This window comes from Triturus cristatus, chromosome 8 (genome assembly GCF_964204655.1).
Source record: "Triturus cristatus chromosome 8, aTriCri1.1, whole genome shotgun sequence".
Classification (NCBI taxonomy): Eukaryota; Metazoa; Chordata; class Amphibia; order Caudata; family Salamandridae; genus Triturus; species Triturus cristatus.
This window is the reverse complement of record NC_140591.1, coordinates 1386523787-1386543813: the sequence shown is the minus strand read 5'-3', so window position 1 is coordinate 1386543813 and position 20027 is coordinate 1386523787. Positions and strand designations below refer to the sequence as shown.

The 20027-nt window shown below is 43.1% G+C and overlaps 1 protein-coding gene across 3 annotated transcripts in view; it reads left to right on the top strand.

Annotated features, from left to right (window-relative positions):
• The window catches only part of TIAM1 (TIAM Rac1 associated GEF 1), a 491618-nt gene that overhangs the window by 217039 nt on the left and 254552 nt on the right, over positions 1 to 20027 (top strand). For all 3 annotated transcript variants that reach the window (XM_085623101.1, XM_085623102.1, XM_085623103.1), the window contains 3 exons: positions 4361 to 4805; positions 9046 to 9218; positions 17821 to 18045. In XM_085623101.1, coding sequence (XP_085479227.1) covers positions 4361 to 4805; positions 9046 to 9218; positions 17821 to 18045 — 843 coding nt within the window. The remainder of the gene's footprint in view (positions 1 to 4360; positions 4806 to 9045; positions 9219 to 17820; positions 18046 to 20027) is intronic.

Genomic DNA, 20027 nt, shown 5'->3' with positions numbered 1-20027 from the left:
TATTTTTGCTACTGCTTTGTAGGATGTTTTGCTGATAATGCAGTTGGGTAGCCAGGGAAGGTAAGGGTTGAAGTGATAATGGTGGAACTGATTTATTATGTTTATTGTTGTTAATGTTTTTCTCCTATTTGTGATTACCACTGGCTATGGTGGTGATTATATTGTTAGCCGGCCTCTTGTGGCTTATGGACATTTTTTGCACTTTGTGTGTTGTAGCATTACAGTTATGACGGGCTGTGGATTGTATAACTTTACTGTTTTAACTACCTGTTTGCTGGCGTACCACTAAAGGGTTTACACAGCACATATACTTGTTATTCTTCATTAAGAGCCCAACGGCATCCGTTCCGCAATATAAATAAATAGCACTTTAGCGTTAGTAAACTGAGGCTCATTCACTAGTCACGTGATCAATTCCTATTTTATGGTCACATGTTTAACATTTTAAAACTCTTGATCATATGCATTTCCCTCTAATCTAAGCTGTAATGTCTGGAAGCCTCATTACATCGTTAAATACATTAAATTGTAATTCACTACGTATTTGATCCATTTAATTTACCTCACACATACTAAATTAACAACTGAATGTACAGCAACATCTGATTAAAAATAACACGTTCCATACGCAGTGCCTTCAGTATATACAATGGCAGTAGTGGGAGTAGAGAGGTTATCCACGGTTAAATGTGTGTTGTGTCTTTGCACCCAATTGATGGGTTATTAACATGGTTTTTCTTGGACTCCTTTGGCCCTGTGCACTTATTTGTCCTTTTCACGCGTCAGTTGTCACCCTAGCCCTTACAATATCGTTCAGGTACCTCTTGTTACAGAGTCGAAACTCCCTAATGAAGCTTTGTCCCACTAAGGCTGGAACATTTATATCAACATACGATCTACGAATTTGTGAAAGCCGAACGGGTCCAGAATTTCTCTGGAATGGATCATTCTATTTTTAAATGGTTATCAATCATTTATACAACAGAGTCATTAGTTGGTGCCAAAAGATACAACATTCAGTGAGTTGAAAGGATTCATCTCTGCTCTTCAGAAACCAAAGATGGTCAACAACGTTTGTATATAGTGAGGGTGATTGGCCTTTCCGGGGTGTGAGAAAAGGTGTGGGAGAGTAAGTAATTCCTTCTGTGTTGGGAATATTTTGTCCCTTTGTGGGCTAATTGTGTTTATTGGCATAGAAAGGCAGTTGGCATTCACCAAACAAAACATCACCCCAGCACGGTGTCGGAACTTCTCAGGCCGTAAAGCTTGTCCACCTAACTTTAGGCAGCCATCGAAGGCTATTGAGCATTGAGGTGATGTGCTTCCACCCGGCGAAGAATCCAATCCAATGGGAAGGTCCATTCTGGATGTATTGTAGCTTTTCCATTTCATCCCCTGGTAGGTCAGAGTGCAGTCCCCTGGTATAGACCAGTTAGGAGCCCCCAAAGGAGTTCATTGTGAAGACTTGTGAGGCATAGCTGAATTTGGGGAAAGTGCTCCTCATGATTAAAGATTCTCAGGAGCAACCTGCCGCTCAGTGCCACTTTCACAACTTGTAGTGAGAGGTTAAGGACAGTTTAGAATAAAGGGACAGGACTGGTCAAAATGAGGCTTATTAGTGAAAAAAATACCTGCTAGCCATTGGAAACTCTAATCACTGGCTCCTGTCAATAATGCCTGGTAAAGAGGATTCTGGGAAATGTAGACTCTGAGTAACCACTCCGCATTTATTGTTTAACATAAGAGCCCCGCCTCTGGGTGGAGTTAAATTGTCATTCAGTTGAAACAACTCCTCCTTTTGAGAAAAGAATAAGAAGTGAGCATTCGTTCATGGATCACTCGAAAGTCATACATTTAAGACACATACAATATTTTTTTAATCTTGACTCGGTCCCCAGTTTAAAAAAAGAGTCTATATGCAGAGCTGAGCTTCAGAATGTTAGTCCCAAGGCCACCCTTCCATGACTAGGACATTTTTGTAAGATTCCAAGATAAACTACTGGGTTGTGGGGAGTTAACTAATTCAATGCTTCACATTTTGTCTGAAATATAAATATATGGAGAAACCACATTCTTAGTCTGTCAAATGTTCTCAATACTAAGTTCAACCCAAGAGAAACAAAAATCCATGAAAAACTAAAGTCCAGTATCTAATCCTCAGGAACTGTGTCTGGAATGACCTGATCTGGCAAAATTCTCAGTCACTTAGTAGCAGCCTAACTCTCCAGCGAAATCCTGCAAAGGCCGACGGGCATTTCACAGCTATCCTGCTGCTTCTTCTTGGCTGCAGGAATAATAATTAAATCTTTAAGTATCACATCCCACTAAAAAAGTACAAATAAAGCGCCATTATTAATTGGTATGCTTATGGGTATTGACCGACTAGCAAGTTGGCTTCTCAATATATTTTTGTTTCAGATAAAATGTGGAGTATGTAGGAATCTAATACAATATGACCTTTATCTAGTTATCTGTATACTGTCTTATCATATACATTTATAGGCATATACAGATTTGGTTGAATTTATCTATTGAGTTTATGCTATGAAATAGTTAAGTCCCCACAACCCAGTAGATTATCATGGAATTTTGTTTGCAAGAGGGGTAACTAGCCGAGTGGGTAGAGTGCACAGGGCCAGAGTTCTGTTATCCCAGTAATTGGTTTTTCAAAATGTTTTGGAAGCGCTGATGTTGTCCAGCTAAAAGCTGGCTAGGAAAGAAGAAGAAAGAAGAACTTCCCTCCTGTGAAGACATTAGAATCCAGCTCGGCCTTGAATCTCTGGGACTAGGAAGGGGATCCAGAGTGCTAGTGGTGCTAACCTCTTGTTGACCTCAAAGGGCACATGGGGGCTTTTGCTGCCAAAGACGCATCGTTTACCCATTTGATACATTTCTCCTGTGACTGGGGAGTGCAGAGTTTGCCTTAAAAGAGATGAATCCAAAGCTGGAAGAAAACCTGTTGAACACGACATTTCTTTTGCCTGCTCTTGTGAAGCATCTTTCCTGTGCCTAAGATCTGTACAAGGTCAGATGATCAAACGAAGCGGGTGGTTCTGCTGCAAAATGTAGAAATCCCAAAGACAAGTTGGAATTGTAGAGATCCCTGTAGCTGGAAATGGTAGTCTAATGTTTGAGAGAGTGTTGAAGATTTGGGCAATGTTGTCAAGGTAACCTTTTATCAATTTTACTTCAAGTGAGCTGAACATAGATTTTGAAGCTGCGTTTCCTAAAAACATTTCTTTCTCCTGTTTGAGCTGCGGCGGGCATTGCTTCCTTTCAGTGCCTGAAATGAAGGCACTGCTGCCTTTGGAGGCCATTTTGATAAAAACAATTTATCTCTGGACCTTCTGGTGTCTGGTTATTTCCCCAGGGTAACCCAAATTCTTTTTTACTGCAGCTGTGGAACCCTACTTCAGATTTCCTTGCTGAGGATAAATTAACTCGGTTTAGGTCTTGTATGGTTTAAATGTATAGTTGTTCTGGTTAGTGTTGCACATGCAACCGCATCCATTTCCCTGCTGGTTGCCTTTTCCGCTTGAGTCAAGCTATCAAGGGTGAACCAAAGAGTCTTCTCCAAAGCCAGTTTGCCTTTTAGAGGTTAGGGTGTTTGGAATTTGAGGGAGAGCAGCCTCAGCTCACAATGATTATCTCTGAATTTGCTTGTCTAGTTAGTTGGTATTCGACAAAAGAATGGTAAATGACCTCCATTGCTGCCTAGCGCTATATAAATGATACATATGGAGTAGCTACTGTACAATCCAGAAAGCTCATGTGAGGGATGGATAGCACTACGTAAATACCAAGTACAATTCAATTATGTTTTTTTAAACATTCTTTGCTCCATTCCTGGGTAGGTTATGCAGTTACGAGGCGAGCATGACAAGCTTCACAGGGATATGTGCCTGTCGATTGAACGCCAAAGAAAAAGTCTGTGAAATCGCAAAACGTTATAACTGACAAAAGGTGGCGGGTATAATGAATGTAGTGAGTGTTGACATTGTGCCAATGGCACTGTGCATAAAGCTGGCTAGATTCAGAAAAACCTATCGTCAAATCAATTTTTTAAATTAATGGACCGCTTTAGGACCCGTACATTAAAAACTATCACTTTTAATGAAGGTCTAGAAGATGCTGAATTGAGAAATAGATGTCATTTTAGTGCCATGGTTAATGAGGAATTGTGAGACTAGTTCTATATTAAAAGAAAATTCAAAACGATGCTAAAATATTTCGGAATTTGAACTATCCCATCTTTTGTTGCTTAATTTACCATCAACTCATCTAGTTGCTTAAAAGGCTTGCTTGTTGAGCATGCTAACTCTGAATTCTAAGATGTACTTGCATTTTTTCTTCTCCTTAGGATGTCCATACTGGTGATGGAAGCGAGTTCGCCGACAGCGGCATTAACTGCACGCCAACGGATACAGACCTACTTTCTAGGCATTCGAATGCCACCACATCCAGTTATTCTCCACCATTGTCAAGGGCTTTTGTGGGCAGCGAAAGCGGCAGCAGTTCGACAGATGTGCTGCGCCAGGGCGTCTACGAGAACTTCCGGCGGGAGCTGGAGATGAGCAGCGCGTGTCGAGAAAATGTCGAAGAAGCAAACTCTCAGCTGAGCGATGAACAAAGCAGCGGCACTTTGAGCTCACCAGGACAATCGGACTTCCTACCTAATGCCACTCAGGGAACTGTACGCAAAGCAGGTGCTCTTGCTGTGAAAAACTTCCTTGTGCACAAGAAAAATAAAAAAGTAGAACCTGCGACTCGCCGGAAGTGGAAGCAGTATTGGGTTTGTTTAAAAGGTAAGCTTGTATGTTTAAGTGTTGGGCTTTGTTTCTCTGTCCATGGTTGGCCCCTCCCAACCCTCAATCTCCATTTTCACTGGGAGGAGGTGGGCTCTATTTAATCCCTTTTCTCGCAACATCCTGGTAACGTTTGGAAGGCTTAAAGGTGTCTTCCTGTAGTATCTTTCCATTCTTGGGCTGAAAAGGGCTTAGCAAGAGAAAGTATGTCACGCAGACCACTGCCACAAAGGTGGCATGCCTTCAAATATGGAAATGCACCGTTGACTATTCTAAGATTCTAAGATTACACTGTTGTATATATTTAACAGATTACTTGTGGCTTAACAGTGTCTCCAGGGGTCTGGGCTTCTTGCACCATGGTAGACTTCTAATAGAGTTTTATCTTGGGTCCTAGTGGTGTCTCTGCGCATGACTTTCTATTGCATCAGAGTTGACTCTATATCGGTCGTAGCAATGGTTTAACAATGTTCCCATAGTTGAGTTCATGTCTCTACTGGATGAACTCAGTAAAGAGATTTACAGGTGGTTTAACAGTGCCTCGGTTGTTTGGGCTGCCTATTGCTCCTGAGGGGACTCAATGTAGAGGGTTCCTGCTGGATTAACTGTGCCTCCAGGGGTTGCACTCACTTCGCTCCACAGTGGACTATTTCAAGTGATTTAGTGGTGGTGCAATAGTGCCTCTCTTGTCCGACCCTACAACATTTTGCCATTTTGCAAGAAAATGTGAAAATTACAGCTTTTGTAAAAGCCCCACAATTCTTATAAAAACCCCTGCAAATTCATAAACAAACACTTTGTTCAACCCTCTTTTGATTGACCCTTCGCTGCCGCGCTGGGCCAATAAAAAGAAGCTAGGCAGAAGAGTGGGGTTGTCTTACTCTCTCCCTGATGCAAGGCACCAGGGAGATGCCGCGCCCGCCTCCTGTGAACACACAGCTGGGTGGAAAAGTCTGCGTGAGGCTGGGACTTAGCTGGTATGTTAATGTTCCAGTCTCCTTTGGCAGTCTCCTGACCACCCATGGGGCACATTTTCTCTTGCTTACTCCCACCCTTTATTGGCCCCCCTGCCCCATACAGTCTTAATAAATAGTACCTGCCTCCCAGTTTCTTCTCGCTCTTGTTCCGCCCTGCAACTCCTCTCCTCCTTCTTGCCCCCACACTTCCTGCCTCTGTCTCCACTCACCTGCTTCCCTCTGCACCACCATCACACACAATTAGCAGCGTGAAATAATGGTGCAGGAGGGAGCTGTTACTTTTGCCTCCTCCACACCTCTCTCACCTTAGGTTAAGGAGTATCCGTTCCTCCAGTGCCATGTATTTGATGCTGGGAAGCATAACTGGAGGGCGGTGGTAGAGCAGCTTTAAAATGTAAATATTCTGTTTCTCATGCTCCAAAAATTTGTATTCGCAGCTCTCTCATGTGCACTGTTATTTTGCTGGCCCCACACATGGATCACAGTACTTTTGTGACAGGCTCGTTAAGTGCCTGTTGCAAAAATGTTGCACATTGTGCTTTATAGGACTGCAATTTATTTATTTTGAGAGTGCCAAATTTTGGCTCAACAGTTCGCACTATCATGGGGGTGTTGGTCTTGTGCTCTTATCGCTAATCGGAAGAATTCAACCATCGACCTTATGGTTGCATCTTCCTTTACACTGCCTGCAAACCTTAGGGACAAAGATTGCTCTTGTAAAACACAAGACAGAGGACACTGTTTTGTCTACAAGCCCCCAAAGCTGTTCCTCATGCTCTCTTGCCTACTACTTGATTTGCAGAGTGCGGCCATACGCTGCTGCTAGGAGTTTGGAGCACACTCACTGAGCATCACACACAAAAGGAAAAACTCTACACTTGAGTTGAGACCCCAACTGACACCTTTCTTCATCCATCCTCTAGAAGATTGTACAATCCTAATCTCCAACTTGCCGAGTGCTCAACAGGTCTATTGATAGCTCTATAGAAATGCTACAATACAATAGAGCGCCAACGTGCCACCTATTGGCTTTATTGTAGGTTTCACTGATTTCTTACAACTCTTATTAAATAGAATTCATTCAGCATCTCCAATAAGTACCTACACATTTTTTTATGGAGAATTTGACCAAGTCTGAAAGAGAAGTGGGAACATTTCCTAAGAGTATTTGTTATCGTAGCAGGAGCATCTCTAACATAGGTGCCACGGGAAAAAATACTGTGTGGGATGTGGTTAGGGCCATTCCACAAAAACTGTAATGGGATTGAGGAGCAAACTTGTAATTGGGACTGTACAAGCCTGCATAGCGATCGACACTAATCAAAGTTGCAAGCCAAGAAATTACTAATGAGCCAGATTTGCCTTAGTGGGCCGGTGCTTATTAACTCTTGCCTAATGTAGCCGTTGGGGTTGGTGTGTAGACATTATCAAGCACATGTAAGGCATTGTCCTTAAAGAATGCTTGGGTTGTAACTGAGATACAACATCCATGGATCTGGACTGGCATATGGCCCGCTCTGCGTGGTGTAAAACTGGCATACACATTTCTGGAACACTCCAGGGCTCTCTTGAGTGATATCTGGCTGGTGTTAAGTGGACATTTGAAGAGATTTGCGTGGAACGTTTGCTGCGTGTTACCGGGGATGTTTGAGATTAACTAGGCATCTTGTTTTTGGGAGCATTTTGGGTAATATTAGAGGAGTGCTGTTGGTTCTGTATCAGGACCATTACAATATATGGACTTGGGGACACTGGCACTCAGTGAACATTGTGGGGTGACACTTGAGGAACATTGTGGACATTTACAATGGGTCATGCGCCACACTGGGAGTACTCTCTGGAATTTGAGAAGCAGTGTGATTTTGTTGCAGTAGGTGTCTGCAGCAGTGTGGGAGTCAGTGGTGCAGCATTGTGAGGGCATTTGTGAAGAATTATCAAGGGACCTTGTGAAGCAATTGGGTTAATGTTAAAGAAATATTGTAGATATTTCCATTAAAGTGGACTTTTGAAAAGGCATTATTGGGGATATTTTAGGTGACCTATGCAGCTCCTATATGAAGAACATCAGTGTTGTGTTTGATGAGCGTGCTTGCACTCTTTTGTGGACCATTGTTTGGGCTGTGAATGCGGTACGATGTAAGAAGGATTTTATCGAGATTGGGGAAGATATTTTAGACGAATTTTCGAAACTTTTTTTTGCATGTTTGAGGAGCTGTATAGTGGTATTTGCAGAGCATTTAAGGGATAATTGTGCAAGCAATGATTTACATTTGTTATTGCAGGGGAAGTGAACATTCTATAGTGTGTGTATATGCTATAAACTGTGTCTGCCGTAGAAGAAGTTGCAGCTTGTTGAGAAAAGGCCTTACTCTAATCAGGAAGCCCCCATTGAGGGAATGGTTTGGGTGAAAAATGTGGAAAGCTCTTGTTACACATCTCTGCGGTGGAGAGAGAGAGGTGACAAAATGTGCCTCTATCGCAGTGTTACTGCATTTGTTGTATCGTTGGAGAATGGATGGAGAAGTGGTCGCCTGAGACCAGAGAATGATGGAACTCTACGTTTTAGGGAGGTAGCCCTAGAGAGAATCCAGCTCTCCCAGGACAAAGACTTGTGAATGGATAGAGCTATGTTTTGGGAGTGGTAGAAGAGGCAAAAACAGTTGCGGGTCCTAGACATGGGAGGCTGAACATTAATGTAGTGACCTGGAGTATACAGTAGGCCAGAACTATGAGCATTCTATGTGCTGGACTTAATTTACTGTGTGCATCCATTACAATGCAAAACTCCTTGATGCAACCACAACCAAACACAGTTCCCCCACACCTGACTCTCGAATCATAAAGATGTGTAATATGAATGTGTACAAATTCGTACATATGAATACGGTATAGAGTGCTGCCCCACTTTCATGTCCCCACCCGTTGCCAACTTTATATGCAGAGTATTGTTCCGTGTAACTCACATTGTGGCTGGGACGCTCCAGCTACAGTAAACGTGTTCACTATAGCGCTCACAGCTGCTCCTTAGACCTAAATGAGCTATATCAAGTAGTCGTAATGAATTTGATAAAAATCTGTTGCCGCCTGTGATTTATTATGGCAATGAGCCGGCGACCAGGAAGTGTCGTTTAATCCCGCCTTCCTTCCTCATTATTGACAGTCGCTAAACATTGTGGCTCCACAGCTACACTAAGGATATGGAGCTCGTCAATGTGGTTTTACGATGTAAATGTACTGCTAATGCCTCGCTTTTATTTCCCTAGGATGCACTTTATTCTTTTATGAGAGTGATGGACGGTCCGGCATTGACAATAGCAGCAGCCCGAAGCACGCGGTCTGGGTGGAGAACAGCATCGTGCAGGCTGTGCCTGAGCACCCGAAGAAAGACTTTGTTTTCTGCCTCAGTAATTCCCTCGGAGATGCCTTCCTGTTTCAGGTTTGTCTGCTCCTTTGGGCTGATGTGAGAGGGCAGATGTCTTCTGAGTTACCAGTTGCTTTAAATGTGTCCTTTTGCTCCACCCGACGGAGTACTGCGCTCAAACCTCATGCCGTTGGCTGTTTGGTGTTTCATTTGGTTTTCCAGTAAGTGCTTCCTTTGACAAGTATAAGGAACTATTTTACATCTGAAAAGCAAAGCCAGTCCAGCTGTTGTCGGATTTAATTATTGATCTGTGATATGCATTCTACACAGAAAGCAATAATGTATGCCGCCTTTTTCTCATTATTGACAAAGCCAGTAGGGAAGGCTTTAATGTGATTAATAGCATTTCTGCATGTAGTGCATGTAAGCAGCGTTTGTGAATGCCTGTGTTCATATTCGTTGGTATATTAAAACCAGACCTTTTTGGTTTTGACAATGCTTGTTCAAAACTACAGTTGATTTGTTTGCTGTAGTACATTTAATATTTAATTCACCCTTTGGTTTTAGGGCATGACACTGTTTCGTGTTACACTTGTGCATATATCTATTCCTCAAAAACACTATAGGTTTTGTGCCTTGGCTTTACTGTTGAGTCGTTTTTATATTACTATCTTTATTTTTGATTTATGTTGAGCTGTATTGTGTGAGAAGCCACTAAATAGTGATAAAGCAGTTCTAACTCAGTAGTAATTATCTGTATTCGAGCATTAAAAATGATCATAAAAGTACATATTCTTAAAAACCTTATAACAGTAAATACCTAGCCATTCATCACACACAGCTACAAAACTGCTGAATCGGGGGGAACAATAAATTCCAATTCATTGTATACATATAAAAATATAAAGATCACAAAACACATGCTCCAGCCCATCTCCCTATATTTAGATGAGCTATGAATTCGTACAGCTTAAAGTGAGTTTTAAAAAAGAGCTAATGCCTTAACAGACCTGTGGAATGAAGCAACTATAAAGTCAGTGCAGGTCACCTTCGAATACCCCGTCCTCTAAGCATCGGAATTAAAAGCTTCCTAGTGAATTGGGAATAAAATATCCCAAAAACATAAAATGAAGCAGACTCTGTGGGACGACCCATCACGGGGTAGACCAGAATGGAGCTGGGGGCATATTGACCCAGGAGGAAACATAAATGTGATCTAATGGTTCCCATCCTAAATCTCGTCCCATGCATTCTGTCTCATGTGCTCCAATAAATCAAGGTGTGTCTCCTGGGCACCTGGGGCTGGATGCACATTTGCCTTCCTTGCGCTGGGCGCACCTTTGTAAATGTGCGCCCAGCGCAATGAAGAGAAATGCGCTGCATTATGGTGAATACGCTTCACCCAGGACAGCCGCAAACTCACGTTCCCCGAGGGCAGCACATTCATGTGAAAACCGCAGTGGCTGCAGGCAGACGCTCCGTATTTTCACAGTGCAGGCGGCAACACGCCTGCACTTTTAAAGGGGATTAGAGATCCCCTTGGAGGCGGCTGCAGTCAGTGACTGCGCCTGCCTGCATGGGGATGTCTGGGGGGGGGTCCATGGGACCACCTTTCTGCCCGCCAGAGGGCTGCCATCAGGGGGCGCACTGACAGTGTGTCACCTTTGAGGTGGTGCACTGTTGGTGCACCTCCTGAGGGCTTCTTTTCCTCTGCACCCACGTTGGTAATACTAAATAACAAAACAAGCGCCAATGTTGTATGTATTTCACCTATAATTTACGTAGTGAACTGAATAGAACAGGGACACTAGCAACCACTTTGTCGTTGGATTTAATCCAAGAAATGTTTACATTTCTTGGATTAAATCCAACGACAAAGTGGTTGCTAGTGTCCCTGTTCTATTCAGTTCACTACGTAAATTATAGGTGAAATACATACAGCATTGGCGCTTGTTTTGTTATTTAGATTAGTTTTTGTTTGGCCGTGCTGTCAATTGAGCCAGAACCCCCCTTGGTCTTCGAGACACGTTGGTAATACGGCACGGGTGCGGAGGCAAAGGGATTGCCTCATTTGTATGGGGCACGCCCCCATGCAAATGAGGGAACGCTCCCTGCAGATAGCGTTGGCACTTTATGTGCGCCAGCACTATCAATATTACAGAAGGGGGCGCACAAGCATCCGCGGCCCCTTCTGTAATATTAGAGTGCCCCGGGGGTGTGCAAAGCGGGCTCAAACACCCGTTGCGCCCCCGGGGCACTCTCCCTGGAGCCTGAATCAAAACGTACTCACTGATGTGAGGTCTGGTTTGCTCCAATGCATCCCGTTCACGCTGCTTATGATCTAAACACTACTTCCTCAGCCAGGATCTGTCAAGTTTAGTTAGCTCTCAATGCTTAGGAAAAAAAGTTGCTAAATTAAGAATTGTGCATATTTTATTAACATTACAAAGCTACAGAATGTGCATGCCCCAGTCGCAGCTAAGCAGTCGTCGATAATATCTTGGTTGAAAGTGGAGTTAGGATTTACCAATATTGAACACCACAACAGGATATCCCACATACCCAGGACCACCTCCTGGTGGACCATGTACGTGGGACACCTCGGCGGAAGAACAAGCAAGGAGTGTAATAAAACCAATTAGGCAACCCAGGGAAATGGGGACAGTTTCCAAAAGCCCTTTATCAGCAGATAACAGAACTGAATGGATGTTAATCCGTTTTAAAAAGAATTGCTCACCTTAGTACTAGACAAATGAAAGGCAGGAGTGAGTGCTTCTCCACTGTGGCACGCAAGAGTGTATTTAACTGCGGTGCAGAGGAGGTGTTTTCCAAGGGGCGCAGTATGTACACATGCACAAGCACGGCTGCCACATTTGCACATACAGAATTTTAAACCTGGTGAAATATCTCCACGATGAAATGTTACTTTTGTAAGAAATAAATGATTGGAATGGATTTCATGGAGTACTTCCGAAACGTATCGGGTCTACCTGAAACGTATCAGTGACCTTGCAGCGCAGATTTCCAGCTTTGCAACCTAGCATTTTCTGAATCCAGAACTCTGTTTCTAGATTTTTATACAAATGTAGTAGAATTAAGTAAACACTGCACTAACGTGACAATCTTCATGTCACAAAGCGTGGCTTGTACTGACCACATTGGTAGAATGATGCTCTCGCGAGCTTGCACCACTCAGACCCTTAATGTTTTCGAAGTTTATCACGCTTCCTTTTCTCTTGTCCCTCTGTTTGTTCGGCGCCAGCCTGATGGCGATAGGAAGCGGTAAGGATGTGCCTGGAAATGTGTACACTCTGCTGCTAGTAACCTTCAAGATCACTGGGTAGGGCGAGTACAGGTCAAGGTCCCTGATCAGAACACTGCAGTAATCCTAGTAGCAAAGTGCTAGTGAAGTGATCAATGCTTTATCTGTGTGGAAATGGATATATGTATGTTGAGTCGCAGGCAAAAACGACAACTCCTAGGGTCCTAATGTTAGGTCAGTGTAGTCTGCTAATAGGGTTGAAGTTCTCGCGAGAGGAATACTTTTTATTTAAGATCCTTCCAAAAATAGAGTTTGTTTCAGAGAAATGGATGGCAGAAATAGATTTCTCTGTTCCAGTGATTATTGTGTTTTACTCAGTCTGTGATCTTAGTTTGACTCTCTGTTCCTTTTACCAGGTGGAGGTGGGTCTGTGTTGTCAGGGTACAGCTGATCTTTTAATTGGCATTGTTAAATGAACTGAACCAGAGTACACACATACATTGAAGAGAAGTGGTATAAAACACGAACCCTGTGGCAAACCGACTGCATTTATACCAGACACACGACCAGGCTGCATCTCGTGCATAAAACCTTCCCGCTGGTGGACTCGTTGGATGCTGTTCTGATTAGTTGACTGAGACAGTTCAGCGCGTTGCTGTGTTTGCTGTACCTTACACTCCTTTAGCCGTGTTAGTAGGATACTGTGACCCAATGTATTGTATGCCGCGGATGATACTGTCAAAATCACTGCTGCCTCGTGGCCTTTACTAAGGCCATGAGCTGGTCCTCCACGATATTCGCTTCCATGGTTTCTGTGTCTGTAATGGGTATTTGCTATATCCACACATAGGTTTGAAACCCTCGTCGCCAATAGTTTCTGAGCGAGTAATTGTCTGCAGTGTCACTTTATCGGCTTGTTGTATGTATCAACTTAGCGAATGATGCAGGGGGTGGAGGTAAATCTGACCAGGAAGAACTACTTTTTATTGTGTGCATTTTTTCTTCTCTTTGCAACATCAAGTTTGACGGTCTGCATTGTTGTGTTCAGTGACAGGACAAATCGACCCGCGGGTTTCTCATTTGCAGGGGCTCGGGCGTCAGGCCTGACTGACAGAGTGCGATAGCTGGATTGCGCGATAGGGGAGTCTATTCTTCCCAGTTGATGGGAGAACAAGGAAGCTCCCGCAGTGGTCGTGCTGCTGCTGTCTCCTGAGGCTCGACCCTTCTGATTTATTGACTGAAGCATCAGACGAGTTGTCTGCTTTCAGGAGATTTGCAGGTGGGCTTTCCTGCCAAGAATGCTTCTTGTAGCTCTACCATGCTTATTCGGAATACATGGTAAAAATGAACGAAAACTATTGATTGCTGCTGGGTTCTCAGGCAGAATAATATGCTAATGAAGCTGATGGCGCAGCAGGGACTTAACCTTCAATAATAGTGTAGCCTCGTGCTACTTTTAGAGCCAAATATAGATGTTTTGAACAAAAAAAAACAAATACAAGCCATGTAGGTCAAGAAAGCTCAATGTTCAGCTGAGTCAAAGAATTGGAGCTTCAGAGAACGAAGTCAAAAACAACACATGGCCTCCATCTCAAAAACCAATCTTGTAATATGCATTTCTAGAGCTGTTGACAAGCATCTTTTGTGTTATTAATGCCCTGCATGTATTTTACAACTCTACCTATTGCAATATATTTAGTTTGCTTATTCAAATTGGGCGTCGTTTTAATAGGCTGGGTTGAGTCGTTGTGTAATATTGGCTCTTGTTGCTGTGGTAACGCCTGCAGTGATGCGCAGTATTTCTGCCTGCCCAGTGATCATGACCACGCAGAGAATAGAGAAACGTTACTCAGCCTGGATGGGTGGCTAAGAGGACAGATCGGATTATTTTACTGCCTGCTTCCCACTGGCGCTCCAGTGCAAACCCCTCATGGTTCTGCCCCATCCCGACACCAGTGGCATTGACCTCACTGTGTGATCCACTGGTAAACACGGGCATTCACGCACTCAATCACGCTCACACTCTCACTCACTCTCACACTCGCCTCAAGGACACCCACTAGTTCTCCCCGCATAGACTGCCTAAATTAACACCAGCAAAGATGTATTGTGCCAGGGAGTTATGTCCACCAGATTTAATTTCCATGGACTGTGACTTATTTTTCATCGAGAGCCTTTGGCCATGGGCAACAGAGAGAACATCAGCAAATGGAGAAAGAAGGAACAATATAAGAATAGAAAACAGACTCCAAGGAAGAAAGCAGATATGACCAAGAACCTGTAAGAATGGGATGAAGAGACAGGCAGTATTGGGCGGCGGAAAAGAGGCATAAGGTGTCCTCAGGAGGCAGCATTGGTGTTTCGCTTTGCCAGCAGGAGGCGCCTAAGTTAACCTTTGGCTGCTGCTATTATTGTTATTATAATTTTTGTTACTGTTATTGCCATTATTATTATTCTTTACAAATGATGCCCTGCTCACACCCCACCACAGCATGGGTTGCTTCTGTAGTAGCCCCTGCGGCAGAGGGTTCGGGTGCCCCGATGTCCCTATAATGTCTGCTGTCCTCTGTAACTTTGTGCACGAGGAGAGTGGGTCCTTTGTTCTGAGCTTCAGATTAAGTGTCTTCCCCATGTCTGCCAATGCTAGTACTTTGAGAATATACTTTAATGAGCATTTGTAGTATCGTTTTTCCCAGAATCAGATTTTTCCTTGTTGAAGCGTGTATCAAGACTTTTCACATTCCTCGCTTTACAGTGCAGACAGTCTTGCAGCCCGATGCAAGTCAGGGCAACCCCAGCAGTGTTGTGTGTCAGCTGATAAACGACTGCGCAGCTGCACTGGAAGCATTGATTCAAGATGCATATTAGAAAATGTACTTGATCCTGGAGTCCTACAGCTTGTCCTCAAGAACAGATAACACACCTGGGGCACAGCTGGAAGGTAATGGGAAATCAGCATAAATACAGGAGGTTTGGGGCTGCATCGATTGGCCAGCGGATGGTCATGATGGCAGATTCTGGTCGTGTGTTGTACATTAAGACTAAGTTACAGAATAGTGCCAAGACAACAAGCTTGTGGGTGCTTCCTTTCATGTGGACAGTCCATAGTTCGCAATGTTGTAGTGGTTGCTTGTCGCGTAGCACGAGTACTGGGCAGTGATCAGTGGCTGTGTAAGTGATGTGATGAGTTCAGTCTGAAAGTGAGGACTTGTATTTGACAGTAAATGTACACATCAAAAAAGTAATGTATAGATTTTTTTTTCCTATTTGGAATTTCTCTGGCGTTCTCTGGGGTTAGACTGTTTGTGCCCTTTTGGACTAAACTTTGTTGCTGAACCTAGATCGATGACTTTCTGTGGTAAAATTGAACTCATCCTAGGTAATGGTATATACCTAGACTCTAGAGACATCTTATTTCTAATGAGTGGAGCATAATCTATATCAAAATCCAATCTAACTAGATCCATGCAGGAATGAACACATTTCTGCCCATATGTGTCTCCGTGTTGGAGAAGATCACTGCGGTTTACTTTCCTTAGCTGTAGCTGAAGATAGTACAATGTCCTTGTTTTTCGCTGGACTGTCTGATGAGCGCTCACGTACAGCAGGATATGGTATACCTTTTAAAGGGGAGAAAGTTACAGCATTAGTGCTGGCTATTAGCATAGGCAGGGCCACAAATGAATGCAAGATGGAGTCGTGTCTAATCCATGTTTAACTATTTTCTGATGTTTTCATTCTTGACATTGCCATTGCTTATGCCAAACTCGGTGAGGTATTAATTGACTGATATTAATGAATCATTCCAAGAATGTAGGATGAACATCATTTACTCGATGGACTGGATGTATGTAACTTTCCCTCATATTGTTTTCCTATCACACCTGGTTTGTTCTATGAAATAACATGTCAGACTGATATTTCATCCTAAAACCGATGGGAGGCAGAGGAAGCGTGAAGCAACTGAGGATAGAGTCCGGTGACCCTCTCACCTGGCAAACGGGGCCACAGTATTGGCCACTTGGCTGCAGTCAAGTGGAAGACATTGCTGGTACTCTAACTTGGCAGCTTTTACAACACCTGAGGCTTCATGTATCCTAGGATTCTCAACATGTTTTTGTGTGTGGCAAAACCCACTCCTAAACAGGCCTTCTGAGAAGGATGTTACTGGACATGCTGTGTCAATGCACAACTCTGTCATGAACACCCTTAATTATGAGCAGATGAACAAACTCCATGTACATATTCTTTAAAGCAATGTTCACTTGCATAGAACCCAGCTAGAAATGCATAGAGTGCTGCTCACTGAGTCTAGGCCAACATGAAATATTCCGCTTAATTTCTGAAGATACCACCTTTTGCAAGCGTACACTTTTCAGCTCTTCATGGTACTTCTATTCTATGCCTTTGATTTTGAGGATGTAGCATAGACACAAAGGGCTTTTCTCCAAAGATGCTCATTATGAGACACAGGTCCCACGCAGTACTCCCTCGTCAGCAGCCCGCTCCACATGGTTGAGCTGCACTGACATTGATCACCAGAAACAAACTTTGCCTTCTGCCTCTCTGCCAGAAAGCAACCCTAGACAACACACATACCCTCCACGCACACTCACCCTGTATACACACCAAGTCTCCATTGCACCCACACCACACCGCCGCAGAGATGTGCAAACAATTCCCTCTTTTCGATAAAGGTTTGACAGCCAGAATCTGCTCATGAAGCTCTATTAAAGGGTCATCGATTTGATGTTCCCTTTGCACAGCCTCCATTGTGTGCCCCAAGGATGATACAATGAAGAGCATTGCCTTTACAAAATTTACAAAAACAAATCACAACTGAAGTATTGCAGATCTAATGGCCGTAAGTGGTAGTTTGTGAGAGAAGGGCAAAGTGACAGCCCTATTCTTCAAATTGGCAACATGAGACATGCTATGGTTGATGGACCGGCACACATTTGGCATTGAGACTAATGGTTCCTTTTGTCGGATTGGAGCCCCTGAATTTACCATTCAGAATAAAGTGAAGAGCCCCACTTGTTATATTGAGACAGGGCAAAGTGAGGTATTGCATTGGAAATAATCTGTCTGCAGAATGTTACACTATCCTTCTTCAGGACTCTGATGGATCTATAAAGGCACAGAGGTAACCTTACCTGTGATAAACTTGTCTATTAACAAAATGTCACAAAAATATTTTCTGATCCGCATATTAATCCTAATCTTGTGATGTGCATTATCCAGTATGTCTGTCAGTCCAGGAGCAATAGCCTGTTCTTGTAAAGTTGTAGCATTCACAGGTGGCCGGAGGGAACGTTCGATATAGTGCAAAGTCGAAGGTTAAGATCTGTAGGAAGCAGAAATGCATGGATGGCAACTAGATCTTTCCTCATTCTCTTTTTTCTGCCTGTGCAGACCAGTAGCCAGACGGAACTGGAAAACTGGATCACGGCAATGCACTCGGCCTGTGCCACCGCCGTGGCAAAGCAGCATCACAAAGAGGACACTCTAAAACTGCTGCGGAGTGAGATTAAGAAGGTGGAGCAGAAGATTGACATGGATGAGAAGATGAAGAAAATGGGTGAAATGCAGCTGTCCTCAGTAACAGAGTCCAAAAAGAAAAAGACAATCCTGGAACAGGCAAGTTTTATTTCCAAATGTTTGCAAACAAATGGAATTCCAGTGTAAATTACAAATGTGTGTTGCTTTGTTGCTCAGAAAAATCCATCGGTTGAAGCACTTGCTTTACACATAGATTGGTATTGAGACATTCATTAGGCATTATAGCATGAGCTGGGAAATCATGGTTGCATATTTATTAATTGTTTTAGCACTTCTCTAGTGTGGACAAGATGGCCACTTCAACAGAGGCTTGGACCCGGGTTCACACAAATGGGAAAGGAGGTCATCGACTAAGAGAAAGTATTAAAGCAAGAGTTTCTGTAGAGCATGGCTATCAGCCGGTCAGAGTCTTAGACCTGCAACAGAAATGTATCTTAAGGATCTACGATTGGGAAGAGGAAATGTTTTTGGGGCACTTTTTTTGGGCAATTAGATTACTAACTGGGCTCTAGAGACGGGGGCAGCTATCGCCCATGCTTGATTATTTTAGCAAGGGTGCTCTTAATATTTTGGAATTATCAAATCGCTTCTGCTGAGATCGTTGTAGGAGACAGTATGAGAGGCCACTGAAGATTCTTTCTGGCGATTGTGATTTATACATTTTTTGTGATGTTTGTCATGTGCAGAATGAGTTTCCGGAATCATTTGCCTAATTGTTGATATCTGAGGTGACCGCATTGTTGAGTAATTTATCATGTATTGGGATTGTAGCAGTTGGCTGTGATGATGTGGCAGAGCCATAACATTTAATATCAAAGTGCCTTCAGCTTTATTAGATATTCAAGACAAGTTTGTGGTTTGTTTGTGACCACCTAGAACTTATTTTCATTATGAGTTTATTAGAACAAGGTACTTTTTATCATGTCAAATCAACCTGTTCTGATGTCTTTAATGTCCATCTGGCTCATGGTCAAGATTGGTAAATTGGTTTAACTAAAGAAACTGACTATAAGAGTTACCTAAGGAAGTTTATTTTCTCAACTTGTTTAAACATATTGAAAGAGAACAGCACAGGTATATGTCAGCAATATCATAAAAACTAAGGGAGCAGCCTGAAGTGCAGCTGGAAAGCATTGCAGATTTAATGATGCGTGTTACCACGTTTGTTGTGAGCAGTTTACTATAGTGTCAGGGCCTGATGGCCTCAGTATTGTATGTGGTTTGCAATATGTTTGTAATTCCTCCTTTCTGCCTATTCCCTAATTTCTTTTCTTGGCTCACTGTTACATAGATACATTTCCTACCTTGTCTGACAGTTACATAGATTTTGCAGTACGTATATTATTACATATGATCTAAAAGTAAACTTCTTAACCATACTCTAGCGAAACACCCTTTGTTAAACAAGCTAAAACAATATTCCTCTAACGGAGACCCAGTGGTTTCGGAACTGTCCAGCAAAAATTCTGAATCTAAGGATACCGTCCTCTCATGCCAGGATGTAAAGTGTTCTACTTGATGCATCAGATTGAATTTGTATGCCAGTACCTCTGGCCTTAGTTTGCTGTTCTCTTTGCACCCCTTCCCAATTTGAGTGTAACTGTTCAATGCTCCTTTTCATTGCATGATCATAGGGCCTGGGACGGAGACGTTTGTTCCACTGAACTATTCATGGCTCCGCAGGACACAATGCTCCACGTCTAGGCTAAGTACCATAGCACAATGTTCATTGTATCACATAGTCACGGGCATACGAGATCTATGTGTTTATGCACCCAAGGTAGTAGGGTGCATATGTAACCCCTAGTGGCACCACTTCTAAATTGTCCCTCTGTTTGTGTTCACTAAGATAAATAAGAATTTCTCTTACATTGCCCAGTCTGATTGCATATTGATTACTGAAGTGCGATCTATCAAACACTACTACCGCTTCCTTGGTTTTGCCATACCATAGCATAATGTTTCTACACCGCTTTAGGCAGAATGGCCTCTTGCATGGTAGTGACTGCATTGCAACCCTCAGGAGAGGGAATTAGAACTACAACTTTCATCCTACTAGC